Raw genomic sequence first — 18,376 nt, 5'->3', positions numbered from 1 at the left:
ACGTTACGTTATTCATGCAGATTTTGTGATGGAATATTTGTCACACCCCAGGATCATATAAAATGAACTAGAGAAGAAGGTGATTAAAAAACACCTTTAAAGCATAACAGGAACAGTCTGTTCACACTGTCAGTTTTTGGGAGAGACAACATCATTTACTTTCTAATTATCCCGATCAAACAGTAACTTATAGTAGTGTCTCGAATACTAGAGACAGGGCTCCAGACTAACATTTGAGAGCAGTAGCACTGAAGTTCAACAGATGGTGGCGCTGGGGGAAAATGTATCATTAAGTTAATTATCATATAATTACTATTGTTTTGCATTATTAAGTGCAATAATACACAAAGTGTTATTTTTCCTGAAATTTTTAGCTTTACAAATAATCATTAAAAATAACATTAAAATATTTAGGGCTTTGAAGTGCTGGAAAAAGTGTGAAGCACTTAAAAAGTGCTTGAATTTCACTCTTCAGCGCTTTTTGATCTGACATGTGTGGTTTATAATAGAATTCTGCGCCGAATTTGAATGCTTCCTACTAGATCTCGCTGCGATGTTATTAATTCTGCGGTGAATTCAAACGCTTTCTCACTGGTTCTCCAGTGCTGTGTAGTAACGGTGCCGCGTGATTAAGATCGAGTAAACCTGTTCTGAATTCGTTCTGCACTGTCTATTGCTCTGCACTGATAAACGGTCTGCGTAGCGCAGCTTAAACGAGAAGCGCTGTTTCGTATATCACTTTCGTTTCGTTTGCCATTTGATGTTTCTCAAATGTAACAGAAGTTGCAGCTCTTATCAGCAGACCGGCAGGTTTGGTTTGGTCGTAGTCTTAAAGGTGCTGTATGTAACTTTTTCACTCTACTAAAGCATAATACCATAATATGTTTGCATATATTGAGGAAACATGCTAAGTTCACATACACGTTTCTCTGAAAACACTTCTACAGCCAGTTATTTTACTTTGAAATATGCGTTTCCTGTCTGGAATGTTTGTTTTTGTTTTGGTCTGTGATACTGCACGTTGACAATTTGCCAATTTTCATTGTCCATTGCGCTCGTTCCTGTTGTGCTCCAGTGCTCAAACTGGCAACCCGTGTGAGTGCTTTCGAGTCTAAGGAGCAGGTGGCGGGAGAAACGGCGATCTCCGATATTTTGAATTAGACTGCAGTACCTATTTCGACCAACTATTTCCGTCATTCTTACAGACTGCACCTTTAAGCAGCAGCTGCTGATGGAATGACAATGGCGACCGAAGTATACTGTTAACTGCCGTAGCCAAAGAATGCTAAAAACACTAAGGCCCTGTCCCAAATGGCACACTTCATATGCACTTTCGTTCTTGTGGACTTACAATGGCTGCTGCGTGCACGTGTCTGTTAAGTCCATGATAAGTAGGGTGTCCCATTTGCCATTTTAGGTTTCAGAAGCTTTGCGGTCGATATGCGCCCTCGATGTGCACTTTTGCCGAGCCCGCAACGATGCTAGCTCCGCATCAGACTTCTTCCCGACAGTCAAAGAGGCATTGCATCATGAAAGTGTGGACTCGTAGGAAGACCGCGAGTGCTTAGGACAGGGCCAATGCAACAAACAAAAAAGGAAGGCGTAATGGATCATTTAATCATTTGAGAAAGTAAAAAAGAATGTAATTTAAAAATGACAAACATGCAAACACAAAACTGACGAGAGCATCTCTGGTGGAGGACAGTGACTGGATTGTGCACACATCGACATCAAAGGGGGCTTGAGCACCTGCCCTTTTTCTTCCTCAAGAGAAAGTGCCCTTTTTTCTGGGGTGCTTTTTTTTTAATGAATAACGAAGATCAATTATACGTGTCTAACGCCCCGTTAATAATTTGACCACCTGCAACGCATCTGCCTGATTTGATACTTATGCTATTTTATACGTATAATTTCAATTATTTTAATGTGCTATGCATGGCGTTTTGAACCATGGTAAATATATCTGTAGGGCTGTCAATACCAGCAGTGGCGAATTCCATGGACGAGAATCCAAGAACCGCATTATTATACAGTTTTTTAAGGCAGCACGATTTATTAAAACCATTTAAAAATCATAATACAGCTTTGCATAATTTTATCATTTATAAACCTATGCTTACACAGGAGAATACAATATGTTATGTAATCAATATGTTTCTAAATATGCAAATTTGGTGCGTTCAAGTCCTCCTGGGAAGTTCGTATTTACGAGAGCAGGTGAGTTAATGTCACTTTCGTCGGAGTAAGATGGCGGCGTACTTTCTCTTAATTAATTACACAAAAATACAGCAGGGTTTTCTATTTCTCTATTTCTGGAAAATGATCTCCGTCGCTGTAAGTTACAGAAACCACACATGAATACCAGCAACACACAGTAGACACATGTTTGTGCAGTGCAGAGCGGCTCTTTCTCTCTGTATGACGTGACAGACTAGTTGTTCAGTCTAGGTCTGTTCACACAGCACGTTTTCCGAAAATGCGGTTGAAAATGCGAGTTCAGAAAATTTACTGGTGTGATTTCGGTTATAGAATGCGGTTGTCATTCCTGTAAATAACAGTATGTGTGAACGTAGCCATATTATGGACTCAAATAGAGGACTGACTACATTATTCTGCTGCTGTGTGAACGTGGCAATATACTTTCCTTTATGCCATTATCTAAAATTAAATCTTAAAATCTTGATGTCTATGGACCAACAACTCATATAAAGTTGTCCCTAACAAATTGCTGTTACATCTTTAAAAGCATCGTCTTTCCTGCGCTATTGATTTAATCTTGCTTGATTTGTGGGATATTTAACATCATAATTTGACACGCAGCCAGTCCTGAAGACAGACGAGGAACTGCCATCTGCTTTCCCATCATCCCTCAGAGCGTGCAGTGCTAAATATAAAAGCAGACACCTGCGGGAGGCCACCAAACTGCAAGTGACACGCTGTCGGTTTGATTACCTGACAGGTAGATATTATCCCCCGCCGATACGACGGAGAAGAACTCGCGGTTGTAGAAAGGCAAGCTGGCCAGGGGGTACCACTTGTTGTTCTGAGGGTTGAAGCAAGTGACGGCTGTCAGCGAGCGTTGGTTCATACCGATGACCTGCCGCCCACCCACCAGCACGATCACCTCAGCGACACCTGCAGGGATGGGACGGAGACACAAAAACATTTGACATTCACTAAAATAACCTGCTGAAAGCCACTGCTCAGACCTGTTTGGACCAGGGGCCAGTTGCCATAGCCGCTAAGAACCAATCTGACCAACTAGCAGTTAGTTAGGGCTAATCAGCCTTACTTTTAGGATTCAAGTGAGACCAATCTGCCTTTTTATGTAACTGACTTAAAAAAGTTATGACCAGTCTTAAAGAAAAAAGTTAGATGACCAACCAGTTGCAACCGGCCACAGATCACATTTCAAGATGATATTATATGGGAAGTGCTGGTGCTGGTTATTGTGGCAGGTGAACAAGCTTCACCACGCTTTTAAAAATAACGGTTCTTTATTGGCATCGATGGTTCCAGGGACCTTTAACACCCATGGAACCTTTAAAATGCACAATAGTTTCTTTATCATGGAAAAAGTTTCTTTAGAATATAAAAATTTTCAGTAACACTTTACAAAAAGGTTCATTGGTTAACATTAGTTAATGTATTAACTAACATGAACTAACCATGAGCAATACATTTGTTACTGTATTTGTTAAAGTTAGTTAATAAAAATTAAGCTGTTTATTGTTTGTTCATGTTAGTTTACAGTGCATTAACTAATGTTAACAAGATTTTAATAAAGTATTAGTAAATGTTGAAATTAACATTAACAAAGATGAATAAATGCTGTATACGTGCAGTTCATAATTAGCTCATGCTAACTAATGTAGTTAACTAATTAACCTTATTGTAAAGTGTTACCAAATTTTCTTCACACTAAGAATATAAATTCTTCTTTTTAGAAGAGGGCATGATGAGTGACCAGCCAAAACCAGCATGATGTGCAAAGGTTTACAAGTGCATGAGATAAATTAACTGGAGATTAATTCTGCAAATACGAAGCAGGCAGTGGCAAACAGTCTATTTTTAACATGCAAGTTTAACAGCAAAACAATACATTTAGTAGAGCAGTTTTTGTTCAGAGTGAAATTATCTACAAACAGAAGCTGTTTTATGATCAATTATGAATGTGTTTTCCTCTCTACAGCACATGAAGTCTCCACACTAACTGCTTATGCCACATCACTGGCCTTTCAAACTGTAATTTGTTTTATTCTGACACAGAAACACACAAAAAGACTAAAGAAAATGGAGATATAATCATTATAATGTGGTAGATAGAAAACATTCAATGTGAAAAAGGGACTTAACAAGGAAAAAACTATTTTGCATTTGATTCAAAAAAAGAAAGAAAAAAGAGATAATTTTGGGGGAGATAACAAATGTTCCCTGCTAAAAATGAGGCGTGACTCAACACAGAGTGCCAGCAAAGATGTTATCAGCATCACCACAGAGTTATCAGCAAAGTTTGACTTGACAAAAATATGCAAAGTGTATTTCTATTCAAGGAAAAGTACAGATACATTGGTATAAAAAAAGGGCTTCAGGCTCTGTTATTTTGTGTGAGCTGAAAGTACCCAACACGATCTTATCATCCAAATTAAAATTCATGACATACATCGTCTTAAAAAAAAAAAAAAAAAAAAAAAAAAGAAACAGTGGATCAGGACAGAAAGGGTCAGGCCCCTGTAACGGCAGAAAATGAAATGTCATTGTATGCCTCTTAAAACATATTTGAAAGAAAAAAAGAAGAAATACTCTTGCCTGTGACTTCAATGGCTCCTGAAAATACAGAAATGAATTATGTCTGGGGATATCTATTGTCTCTGTGTAATTCTTTTCAAAATAGTGATTCAGGAAATTGAAGGCTTAAAGCACATACTATATAAATCTCTGGGGAGATTCATCAACAATGTGTTTCAATGTGCTGTCTGTCTTGTTTTAGTATCTGATTCCCTAAAGGAATTCTGCACATAAGAATGCAAAAAAAAAAAAAAAAAAACCTTTTGAATGGTATTATGAACTCTTTCCCTGCCAGTGTTTTTTTATTAATTTTTTTTACAAAAGTTGCCAGCCAAACAAAAAATGTCATGGCCCCTAGAACATATTGTTGTATGATTTGAACATACACTATATTAAAAGAAAGAACAGAGCCTCTGCTCTACAAACAAACAACATGCAGTCTTTTTTTATTAACACTTGAATGTGGGTAAGTTTCATTATAAAAGCTTTTCGAGAAAAAAAAAAGGCTTGAGCAAATCGTATATTTGTCAAAGACTTTGTCCGGATCAGATTCAGAACGATGATTACAACATAGATGGAGAAGATTATTCCCACAACACCCCCAAACTTCACAGTCCTATACTTCTTCATGGGTCAACATTTCATTTTTTAACGTTACGCAGTTATGCTTTATAAGTTGTTAATGTTTGATGATAATGTTATTTCAATGCTTATATCACTTATCTCTGCTTCTTTTTCACCTGTGTTTTGATGCAGAGATTCTGTACTCTTTCAGAAGATGTGTAATAGCGCACCCAAACCACATAACATTGAAAACATGGATTGCCGGAAAATTCCGTCAATTAAGGCAAAGCGTTGTGTAATAAATGACAGAAAATTCCGTCAATAGCCGGGAAAGAGTTAATAGCTTTATGCAAGCTGTAAAAGCACCAAGCACTGACTGTTGTGAATAAGGCAAAATCTATAAGTCTTATTTGCATAAAAAAGGGTAGCAATTAATGCAAAAAATAATGGCAGTAACAATTTAAATACTCATGACGCATGTCTATAAGATGCATGTGCGCTTAAACACCAGATGCTAAGGTGACGCATCCAGCGGCGGGATATCCCTGCTCAAGCTCGGGTTCACAGGCATATCCTGAGAAGAAAAAAAGCTTTTGACTGGCATGAACATCTTCTCCGGTGGCAGCTCTTTCAGCTGCACGACTGCAAGTTGTGTTCCTACTTCACAACAGTAAAGGAAACACGTTCCATCCCCCCTTTTCTCCTGCAAACAAAACCCCCTTTTTCCACAAACCCTCACTGCACGCTACTACATTACAGCAGAAGCATCAATCAAACACCACATGACAGCCCTGCTCGTGTTCTGCCGTCAGCGTCCTCCAGCAGATATATGCCCTCCTTATACTCTCTCATCTCGCCCTGCATGCATGTGTTAATGCAGCATGGCAGGGATCAGGCCCGGGGTCCAAGCCCTTCTGCCGAGCGAGGGACCCTGCTGTGCCCGGGCCCTTCCTGCTGACTGTGGCATTAGAGACTCAAGCAACAGGAGGTCCAGCACTGCCGCCCCACCTCTGCCCGTCTCAGATCAGACCAATGGATTATGACATGAAAAGAATTCAAGGAGCTTTCTAGATTTAGATTTCCTCCAAAATCCCTCTAGCATGTTATCTATCAGGTTTGGGCACTAGGGGTGTAACGATATCCTCATATCACGATTCGATACATATCACGATACTGAACTCACGATACGATATCATTGCGATACTCCCAAGACATATGATAAAAGGTTAACAACAAATTTACTGTTGATTAAAATGCTAACTTTGATATTACATTGTGGGTTTAAATGAATAGGCTTGCACTTGGTGCTTGTAACCCAAGGACAATGGTGACACCAGAATAAAAATATTCATGATTCTGAAGCTGAAAATACAGAATTATTGTAGACGAATATGCTTGCACTCCGTCACTGACTAGATATATTTAAAATAAATGTAAGCCACTTTTTACTGGTAACATCAGACATTTGGCATTATCAGGACCCACAAATATTCCCCCATTGCATTATTATACAATATAATCAACATTATATATAGTAGTTTAATGTAGTACTGACACTAAAACTCTGAAAACTTGCATTTTTTCTCACACAGTAATTTTGATTTTGGGGGAACTATCCACGATACATATTGTCAGTATCCACAATACGTATTGTTGCATTTTTGTAATGCGATATATTGTGGCACGATATATTGTTACACCCCTATTGGGCACATGAAACAAAAAAGCAAAAGATCTTCTAAGAGAAAACACACCTCTAAACCTAACTAGATTAGAGAAGAGCAGCCTATGTAGAATTGAAAGGGGACATAACATGAAAAACTTTTTCCATGTTTTAGTGCTATAATCGGGTCCCCGGTGCGTCTACCAACCCAGACAATGTGAAAAGTGACAACCCAGTAACTTTGTTTTGGTAAGCTTTTCTCTGCATGCATGTCAAAAAATAAGCCCATCTGATTTCGCTACCCTTCTGACATAGGAAGGGGATCTTATTATAATATTACTGGACCATAATCTGCAAGTTTCCACCCACGGCGCCTCCATTTGGTTTTCGCAAGCAAGCAACAACAGTGTAACCAGTTCTAACGCAATGGCAAAAGTTCGAGCAAAGCATGCAAACTGTTCTGTCGTTGCTGCACAGATGAGCACAGAACACTATTTGACCAAAACATGTCACAGCTGTCTTATAAATACCTCATAGACCTGTTTCAACTTGTGTAAAAGTTAAACATGACGGCACATGCAAGTCGATGAATCAATATAACTCCACTACAACTACATAAATGTATCCAATAACCATTCAGAAACGTCCAGGTGCGTCTAAAAGTTGCAACCTCTTCCTGAGTCTCTAGGCTGCACTCCACTACTGTTATTTCTGAAATTTGACTGAAATTTGTGTGTTTTGTTATTGCCGGAGTATCCGAAGCTCAGGATCTTGACAACTTTGACAAGCTATAATAAATGATCTGGGGGGTATTTTGAGCTGAAATTTCACAGACACATTCTGGGGACAGCATATATTTATATTACATCTTGTGAAAAGGGGCATAATATGTCACCTTTAAAGTCTACATGAAATCAGAATTGACTCGATTGGGGGAGGGGGGTGATGTTTTCCCTCTTTTGCACCTCTCTTTTGAATCGCTAATACAAAAGCGGAAGTAAAATGCGCACGGACACATGGGCATTCGTAACAGATATGAATGTCCATGCGGCCGTGTGAATTTTACTTTTGCTTTCAAATTCGTGCCAATTCGGGGGTGGCAATTGCTTGAACGGTGGGTTCATTATTATTCTTAATGAATAACAAAACAACTAGAAAAACGCATCTAATCCTTTGCAGGTTCCCTATTAGCATTGGGTTTTCGATCCATTTCGCTTTGAAATCAAATCTTCCGCCATCGTCTTGTCAGTTGGCTAGTGGCTGTCTGATGAATGAAATCTGACTCCTGCTGCTGATCTGTGCTGGGACTCTCGTTCGGCTCACGCTGCATTGAGCAGACAGGTTCAGCTTTTAATTGCAGTGTCTGTTCTCTAACTGAACTAAATGGTTTTTAATACAATAAAAAATCTGCGGTGGGCATGTAGCGGCTGAACACCGGTAAAACCGGTAACACCGACTATCGCAGCAAGCCTACCACATAAAATAATGCAACTGACAAAAAACTTGTGTTTACCAGTTATTATTAGTCATTATTAGTGAACATGCACTAATAATGGAAAGTGCCAGTGCTGTGAATAAGGGTTTCAAATGTGCAACTATCATACTGTTTCATAAATATAATTGTAGCATTTAAAAACTACTTGACTATATCCAATCTTTTATCTCATGTCATTACCAAACAAAAAACCTGGCTCTTTACACTTGGATGGGACATAACTACCTCTAAAAAGCTTATTGCATGTACAAACTCTATACACTTAGAAAATTAAGTTCTCTAAAGATGAAGTAATTTAATTTTTCCATGTTGAAAAATCTGCAAAAACTCACTGCACCATAAAAAAGTCCAAACAGGCTAGATGCATAGGCCACAGTAATCCAATACTAAGACTCTTACAAAATAAGTAAGACTCTATTGAAAAGTGTAAAAACTGAGGCTCTTTCAAAAAGAACAGCCCTATTGAAATGCAACAACAAAAGGCGGATCAAAACAGATTTCAGTTACTGAACGAGTATAATGAATGAAGAATGTTAAAGCCCCGCGGTCTGTGATGAACTGGGTCGTTCGGTCTGATAATCTCAGCACAGCTTGTCTTAAGTACACACAGGTGAAATTTACCCACTGGCTAACGCTCTGTAATAAGAGGCGCAGGTGCGCTGACGGCCGCTGTTGATGCTTGCTTTGGCAGCTCTGTGACAGCGCTGTGGCTCTATTCCAGATGTGTGGAGGCTCTGTCATACAACATCAGGACGGATTTCTATCCAGCATGCTGCTTCTATATCTGTGCACTGCATTATTATAAAACAGGTCTGGTTGGTCAACACAGCATTCCAGATATGCTAATAATTCACTATATGACATGCAAAACAGCTCAGGAGGTACTGTGTATCACTGCACAGCACAAAAAGACCAAATACTAACCTTAGTTTACAAGTCAGGACATGATCTTATAATTAAATTGGTTAAAGTCCCCCTGTAGTCAATCATTTTATCCCTTAAAACTCACCTTTGATCATCAAAATTACATATTTAAATGTTTTTTCTTTATGCCTTAAAATAGCTTGAATGTAACTAACACCCTTGCCTCATTTAGTATACGGGGTTCTATGAATATGCAAATTAGCCCTGCCTCCACTCTCTCGCACCAACTCGTTGATCGCCATCAGGGCTAGGAGCATCTTGTTGTTTCCATATAATAAAGCTCATTTAATAAAATAATAATAATGTCATAATAAAACCTAGTGAGCTGACTAACTACACAGCATTTTCTCTTCTCTAAAGATACCTTGTTTTGGCAAATACAGTGAGTACTGCATGTAGCCTTCAGGCAAGACAGGTGAATAGGGTAAAAAGAAAATCTAGATCACCATACTTCCCCAGTTGAAGGATTATATTAAAGGATTAGTTCACTTTCAAATACAAATTTCCTGATAATTTACTCGCCCCTATGTCATCCAAGATGTCCATGTCTTTCTTTCTTCGGTCGAAAAGAAATTAAGGTTTTTGAGGAAAACATTCCAACATTTTTATGGACTTCAATGGCAACCAACGGTCTGAAGGTCCAAATGTCAGCCTCAATGCAGCTTCAAAGGCTCGACACGATCCCAGCCGAGAAAAAAGGGTCTTATCTAGCGAAACGCAGAGGTGGACAGTAACGAAGTACATTTAGTTGAGTACTTTACTTAAAGTACACTTTTTGAGTATCTGTACTTTACTTGAGTTTTATTTTTTCTGAAAACTTGTTACTTTAACTTCACTACGAATATCATACCTTTAACTCCACTACATTTCTGTCAAGGTCCTTGAGTAGAAAGTAGTTATGTTATTCAGGGCATGATTTTTTTTTCGTTTCTAAAACGTGATTGGATTTTTGTGGGTGACCGACAGCCTATCAGTAATCAACCTTGTATGGTCACGTGTCGTGAAGTTCGGCGATTAGTACGATTTCTCTCTACTAGTGATCTGTGAGAGCCAGTATCGTTTGTCACAACTGATGGTTTGAAAGTTTTGTTTTCGTAGCAAATAAGTATTTCTGTTTTGCGGTTTGTTAAAGCAGTATTGCTGTTGCGCAGTTATACAGCTATGGTTGTGTAGCTGGGCTTTTTTTCTGATCAGTCTGTATTTACAGACCACTTGATTCAAATGTGCATGAATGAATACATATAGATGTGTACTTTTGTTGGGGTGGTAGGAGTGTTAAAAAAAAAAAAAAATGAAGATGATTATGGCTTTCTTTTTTTGTCAATTCAGTTTCATTTCTATAGGTTTTGTAACATTCTAAAAGCTCTTAATTCCACAGATACTACTAACTGGTAGGTGTATTTACTAGGTTGCTTCAGAGGCATAAGGTACTCTAACAATGCAACAATAATAAAACAATGCAATGTCATTTACTATTTACTTTTGATACTCAAGTACTTTTGAAAACAAGTAGGCCTACTTCTGTACTTTTACTTAAAGGGGTCATATAATGCCATTTTTGTACAAGCTAATATGATTCTTTAGGGTCTAAATTAAAAGTTTGTAATATACTTTAATTAAAAATTCTCATTAGTATTGTAAGAAAACACTTATTTTACCTGGTCAAAAACAGCTCTGTTTTCAGCACGCCGTTTCAGTGCATATGACTTTAAATGATAATGAGCTTTGCTCACCCCGCCTCTCTGTTCTGCGCATACACCGTTTGTAACACAATAACCATAACGCGTTGTTCATTATAAACGTGGGATTATGAATTATATTGAGAACGTTGTACATAGAAAACATGCTGTAATGTACCCTGAGTGTAAACCGACGCATTCATCGTGAAGCGTGCAGCTGGCGATTTGCAAAGATTAATATAAATATTAATATAAAGATTAATAAAACGTTACACTCACTTTAGTTCTTCTGAAGGTTCAGCAGGAACACGAATAGGTTCCGATCCTTTATTCAGGTGCAGCTTCTCAGCAAAACCAGCTTTACACTGATCCTCGTTTATAAAGCAGTCCACTGAGAAATGATTCGGCAAACATGAGAGCATTGACGTTGCTCGTGGGGAATATTCCCTTCGAAAACAAACTCAGCCACTGCGTCTTCAGCGGTTCGGATTTAGGAACATTAAAATGACTGCTGTGTTCATTATTGCACCCAAGAACAGAACACCACAATCGCTTAGACGCCATTCTGCTCATAGACAGTGCTCCAGCATATCAACAATGACCGCGCCGATCCGCGCGGACTATGATTGACAGGACGAGCGAGGGCGGGTCTGTGTTGAATCACTGCTGTCAATCAACAATCGCGGGAGGGGCGTCCGTTTTATTGACGTCACAAAAACGAACGGCTCAATTTGAGGCAGGGGAAAACATATTAGGAGATTAAAACAAAAACACAGGATGGATTTTTATCATTATATGATGGTTGTGTACAGGCACTGCCAACACACATTTCAGTACAATCAACTTGTAAAAGTGCATGTACCATTATATGACCCCTTTAAGTGAAAATCGGTCTTTACAACTTTTACTTGTAGTGGAGTAATATTTGAGATAGTACAAGACGGGCATTTGTGGTTAAAAAGTATATAATTTTCATTTTTTTTAGAAAATGACCGATTGTTTCGCTAGATAAGACCCTTATTCCTCGGCTGGGATCGTGTCAAGCCTTTGAAGCTGCATTGAGACTGACATTTGAACTTTCAAACCGCTGGTTGCCATTGAAGTCCATTATATGGAGAAAACCTTAATTTCTTTTCGACTGAAGAAAGAAAGACATGGACATCTTGGATGACACGGGGGTGAGTAAATTATCAGGAAATTTTTATTTGAAAGTGAACTAGTCCTTTAAGAATTGCACAAAAAAATTGTATTACAAGTTTTATGAAATGTTACGTTTAAATATGCAAATTATGCATTATCTAATTAAATATGCACTAATTTGCATACATTTCTAGAACAGAAACCAGAACATTTGATAAAGCCAGGTTCAATTTTTTTCACATATTACAGTCAAAGGTTTTTACAGATGGGATCTTTGATATCCCTTTCAACTCAATCAACAGCAAGAAGGAAAAAAAAAAAAAAATCACCATTCTTTTAGGAATACAATTTAATAATGTATCAGTAAATGTTGAAAGTGAAACTAACATTAAATGTGCTTGTTAAATGCTGTAGAAGTATTGTTTATTCTTAATGTTAACTAATGTAGTTAACTTATGTTAACTAATGAAACCTAAAGTGTTACGAGGCAAATAATATATGAACAAACCTCTTAGTAAAAACCTTCAGAATATACAAAGGAATAAAACTGTAAAGTGTGGTGCATGTAAGTGCTACTAAAGTACAGATTTCTGACTCAGTGCAGGAGAAAAAACTCATTTTGTGAAAACAGCCTTTAAAGATATGTACTGTAATTGAAATCTAAAGATGCAAATTGAGTGCTATAAAAGATGCACTTAAAAGTGTATTTTGGATGTTTTCTTTCCACTTTCTTTCCCAAAAAACAAAACAAAAAAAACCCACTTTATTTTCACTTTATGAAAAGCTAAAAAGCCCCAAAATCTCAAAAATCTCGGAAAAAACTGTTTTTGCCAGTAGTGTCTCGCCTTCATGGGTAAGGCAATCCCAGCATGCATCATGACAAGCTCTGAGATTCTGGATTTAAATGTCCCTTATTTTACGTAAATAAGGAAAAGTGCCAAAATAATTTAATCTAATAACAAATTATTTAAGGCAAAGACACTACATGCAAAACCAGCTTTTTTTCAAATTTAGAGATTTTATGCTATTTTGCTTCCATGACATGCCTTCTTTCAGACTAGTGGAAAGAAAACATTTAATTGTTTATTTTGTTACACTTCATCTATTTAAACATGAAAATTTCAATTATAATACATTTCTTTAAAGGATGGGATAGTCCGAAATCTCGACTTCATCACTTACATACAAGAAACTTAACAGTTTTACTCCTATCCATATTATGAAGGTTTTGATAGAGCGGTTTGCTCATATATCATTCACCTGATTAATATAATATTTTACTCCTAAAACATGGCGTTTTTTCAGTCTGTTGACAGTATTTTCTGATTTATGGAGTGATAAAAAGAGATATCCAAAATCCCCTCTGTAAAAACCTTTAACTCTTATGTCAACAAAATAAAACAAGAATTTTGAAACTGGTTTTATCCAGTGTTCAGATTTCTGTGCTGAAATGTATGCAAATTAGTGCATATTTCATTAGATAATGACTCATATCATGGCATATTTAAATATTTCAGAAAACTTGTGAATAATCACCTGGGGAAATATGTTGATATTGTATATCAAGTGTTTTATGCTAGTTTGAGCCCGACGCAGTTATCATTTTCACGTCCTGAGCCATGTTGTTTAAATAGCAAATGCATTTGCACCCATTTGTGCGCCCATAAGCGTGCTAGTCTGAAAACGATGTGTGTTCAGGTGCATTGTTGGCGTGTTGCTATTTTGAGGCAACTGAAATATACTGCGCCATTGACCAACTGAAATCTGGTCTATAGTCAATGGCGCAATTTTTTTTTTGTTATTTAAAGAGCGCGTTAGTAATGTGCGCCTATAGGCGGGTCCACAACGCGCGTATACACTTTGCTTATTACACACACAGAGACGCGCAGCAGCACACAAACATGCCAAATATTGAAAATAAAAGTATTACAATGTAAAATATTAATATTGTGTATATAAAGATATGGTGGAATCCTGATTTTTGAGAGAATATTGTTTATGCATGGTTATTGAAAAAACTAAAAATTAAAGTTTCTGAAATAAAGCCACAAAACACATACTAAATATGTGTCCACAAGACTTTTGACTAATGGCAGTTGTGGCCTAGAGTTTTTGCTTCAAAATCATCTGATATGCGAATGGGCGTGAACGGCCCAACCCCATTGTGAATAATGGTGGTTGAGAAGACAAAGACCCCGCATATTAATGAGCCTTTCATTCAGGTGTGTCACACAAGAAAGAATGCAAGGACAATATACACACACACATACATACATATATACATATATTTATATATATATATAAAATCAAAATATAAATGAAAGTCAAAAGCACATTTTTAGTCATACCTGGAAACAAATCCTGTTCAAATAGGTTATATGGGCCATTCTACAGAATTGGTTCAAAGTTAGAGTTGGAAACATCTTGAAAAGAAAATTGTCTTTTTCCATAAAATGTCTTAGTAGGCCAATGCATTTTATCATACATATTTCAAAGTTAAGGATTCATTATTTTGATATAGCTTGCATTGGAACAAACACTATTCTTAGTTGATTAGTTTATTGACAAAACATACTATATATTTAACATATGAGCAGAAACTGCTAACAAAAGCTTATTTGATGTCTATTTTAGAGTTAAAACTTTATAATCTATCCAAAACTAGTCACACACACACACACACACACACACACACACACACACACACACACAGAAACATGATTCAAATTTAAACAGTAGGCTATTTTTGCGTTTACAGACACTAACGTTATTATATATCGCGATTAGAACAAAGCACAATAATAAAAACACTTACAGCTCAGCTCGCTCCTCGAAGTGAAAATAAACCAGCACTTGTTCTGAGGTAGGTAAATGTCCCAGGATTATTCCTCACAGCCGCGCAAGACGACAGTACATTAATCTGACTAAATATAGTGTGTTTACCGAGTTTATGTGGGCGTTTACACGTCTCAATGTGTTGTGTTACGGCCTGAGCCTCATGCTAATGTATGTGTCCTTCTATGACTGATCTGATTCTCTTCTCTTGTAGCTCCGCCTCTGCACACCTGCAGCCTGTTAGTAATGTTCTGGGCTGGAGATATAATGAGAGAGAGGAAGGACGGGAGTCATGCACCACACGCACCACACGAGTGTCAAACACGGTGTCAGTCACACACAAGGAACAGAGAGAAGGTCACAGTCATGGAGAAATGGAGAAGCAAAGGCATGGAGGAACGGAGGTGTAACACTGGCGTCCCGTTCCCATAGCGGCGTGATCGTTCCGATCACTACTTCAGCTCTGTTAAGAGTTTGGCGTGCACTGGAGGAGAAGGGCGTGAGTGGATGAATGAGAGAGCCCTGTGCGTGTCATGATGTTTCCGCCAGCCGCTGCTAAGCTGTGCTTTGATGTCGTTTGTCTGAATGTTTTGTGGGTTTATGGTTGTTAATGTCTGTTAATCAGTATCTGTTGCCGTCTGACACGTGAGTTATGTATTACTAATAAATTGTTAAACTGGTACATTTGGCATTGCGTGTCTTTATGTTACCTACCCCCTTCCCTAACGAGCACTTTAAAAGCGGGGTTCGTAACAGTTGCTTCAGATCATTAGCGTTTGAATAGCGCGCGCTCTCCGTGGGCATGTCACATTAGCGGAATAATGAGATGCGAGAATGATAATGAGAACGGCTGACACCTCTCTCTTTTTATATAGATTACATAAACAGAGAATATTTATTTTAGTTTTAAATTAGATCATTTAAAAGTACAAACTTAAATGATCATAAACATATATTGCTCATGTCTGGGTGAATAGTATTCGCTGAGTTTTGTTTAAGTTTAGAGACGTGCTCCAGAAAAAAAAAAGTTCACGGACATGGAGAGGCAGAACGCACACCCTGTTTATTTTCTTTATTTTACAAAAGCACAATATTTTATTTCGATTGTAGGTGGGCATATAAAAAAGTAGACATTTAACAGTTTTTTTTTAATATGTCTTAACTCTGTATGACCAGAAATGATGGAGTAGTTTAAGTCTATTTTTCTGCTATGTGAAAAAAAATCGGTGCGTTTGCCGTCGCCAGAGGGTTGAGAGAATAGGGACAACCCTTTTAGACTATGTGCCGGGCGTGCGGACCGGTTTTCCCGTCGTTAAACTAGCAAACGTGGATTCGGACACGCTCTTAAGTGCACTTGCGCCGTGCGCTTTAGTCCATGCGCTTAGATTGTTAAAATTGGGCCCGTAGTGACTTGCCTTAAAAAAATTAAAAGATGTTTGTGTAGGCTGTATATTTTTATACTTGTTAGAGCATTACATTTTTAGCTCCTCCACTTATATGGAGTTGCTATCTATGTAGGGCAATCCAACTTGGCCGCTTAAGAGGTTTCATTTCAGTCATGATGGCTTAGAAGACTATGTAGGCTGTAGACGGCAAGGTAGCTCAGAACAGCGCTAGTGTGTCACACGTTAATCTTAAAGAAACTATAAGCCATGCTGAAGTATGTACCGGCAGACAGTCGCGGGCGAGTTCTGGGCGTCTGCATCTCTTGGCGGGCGTGTGGCAGCATGTGGTAGCGCTTGGCTTCGTTCACCAGGTCCCTGCAGGCCTCAGAAGATTTGATCAGCTCCTCGTTGTCCACCACGTTCAGCAGGTAGCTGGGATGAATGAACGGAAGCCGCACCACCGCCAACAGCTCAGACACATGCTGGGTACACGACAGAGATAAACAAGACGGAGAGAAAGAATCGAATGAAAACAGAGAAATAAAAAGATAATATGACACAGCTTTGTGCTATACACAACCTTAATTGTGGTCAAATCACTGTTACGGATGGCCTCATGCCTTATTGCAAAGGCAATAAGAAAATCTCTCTGCATAATTAAGCTTCAAATATTCACACAGCAATTTGTGATGATGCATCCGAGTTTACAAAGAAGCCTGCTAGAAAAATAAAACGAAGTCTACCGAGGGATGCTGTGTGAGGATGGCCATTATAACCGAAGAGGTACAAAACAGATACTGACACACATTAATGTGTGGCAAACAACCTCCGCTAACAGCATAAACATCCAAACAAGTTCAAATTTTGAACGCTGGAAGTTAAACATGTTCTTTTTTGATTTTCAGATGATTTACCTTCAAAACAAACAGAAATCACACAAATGATTTAAAGAAGAAGAAAAAAAAGCATGTTTCATACAGATTGGTAATTCAACAGACATAGGCATGTTAAAAGTCATGTTAAAATCATTTAAAGGGGCCTTGTGTAATGTCCGCCAAAAAATAAATTCATACTCTACATTCCATACAGATGGGGGCAGTATACCTCCAGAAAGTGAGTTGGTCTACTCTAGAGTAACAAACGAGAAACGGCATAGTCTCTATGCTCCGCCCCTACCTTCACAACGACCCTAGAGCCATAGCCGAAGCCGAGCCAACTCCTAATAGAGGACGTTTTGACTCCAGAGGAACGTTGGTTGATGTCAAGTGATTTTTAAATATGACATCTTCAAGCTACTCCCCTTCACCTTTACCAGTGAATATGTTCATATTCATTTTGTTCATATTACATTTTTATTGTTAGTTTGAATTACATTAATTTGACAGACAGCATTCGCTGATGTTGACCAATCTAGCGCCATTCAGAGCTGCCAACTCTCACGAATTCACCGTGAGACACACGCAATTGACACTTTTCACACGCCACACATCAATTTTGTCACGCACAGAAAAATCGCAAAGCAAAGAGGACACGGAGACCGACAGACTAGACAGAGCAGGTTAGTTATGATATAAAAAAAATCTCAGCTCTCAGATTCTGTCAATTTTATTACGCAATTCAAACAATAAATACCGTTTTGGCGCTTGTAAATGTTACACGACAGATCCCTAGCGCACGTGAACCGATCATCTCTACTAGCTAATAGTAAAAAAACACAAACACTGTTGAAAGATACAGTATAGGCTACAACTTACCAAAATGTATTCCTCATACATAATGTCGACCAATATTTTTTTTTAATCAGCGTGCAGAGGTCAATAACATAGCTGGAGAACAAATATGTCAGATTTACCTCAGGAAAGCAATTTAATAAACATAATATAGGTCCGCTCTATTCCCTGAA

At 38.1% G+C, this 18,376-nt stretch overlaps 1 protein-coding gene across 2 annotated transcripts in view; it reads right to left on the bottom strand.

Annotated features, from left to right (window-relative positions):
- LOC130088931 (kelch-like protein 29) overlaps positions 1-18,376 on the bottom strand; it is a 184,992-nt gene that overhangs the window by 37,669 nt on the left and 128,947 nt on the right. For both annotated transcript variants that reach the window (XM_056255941.1, XM_056255942.1), the window contains 2 exons: positions 16,757-16,955; positions 2,953-3,135 (listed from right to left, as the gene is read on the bottom strand). In XM_056255941.1, coding sequence (XP_056111916.1) covers positions 2,953-3,135; positions 16,757-16,955 — 382 coding nt within the window. The remainder of the gene's footprint in view (positions 1-2,952; positions 3,136-16,756; positions 16,956-18,376) is intronic.

Source organism: Rhinichthys klamathensis, unplaced genomic scaffold (assembly GCF_029890125.1).
Source record: "Rhinichthys klamathensis goyatoka isolate OS25496 unplaced genomic scaffold, OSU_Roscu_1.1 h1tg000123l_1, whole genome shotgun sequence".
Lineage (NCBI taxonomy): Eukaryota > Metazoa > Chordata > Actinopteri > Cypriniformes > Leuciscidae > Rhinichthys > Rhinichthys klamathensis.
The sequence above is the reverse complement of the archived record's forward strand: the minus strand, read 5'-3'. Positions and strand labels throughout refer to the sequence as shown.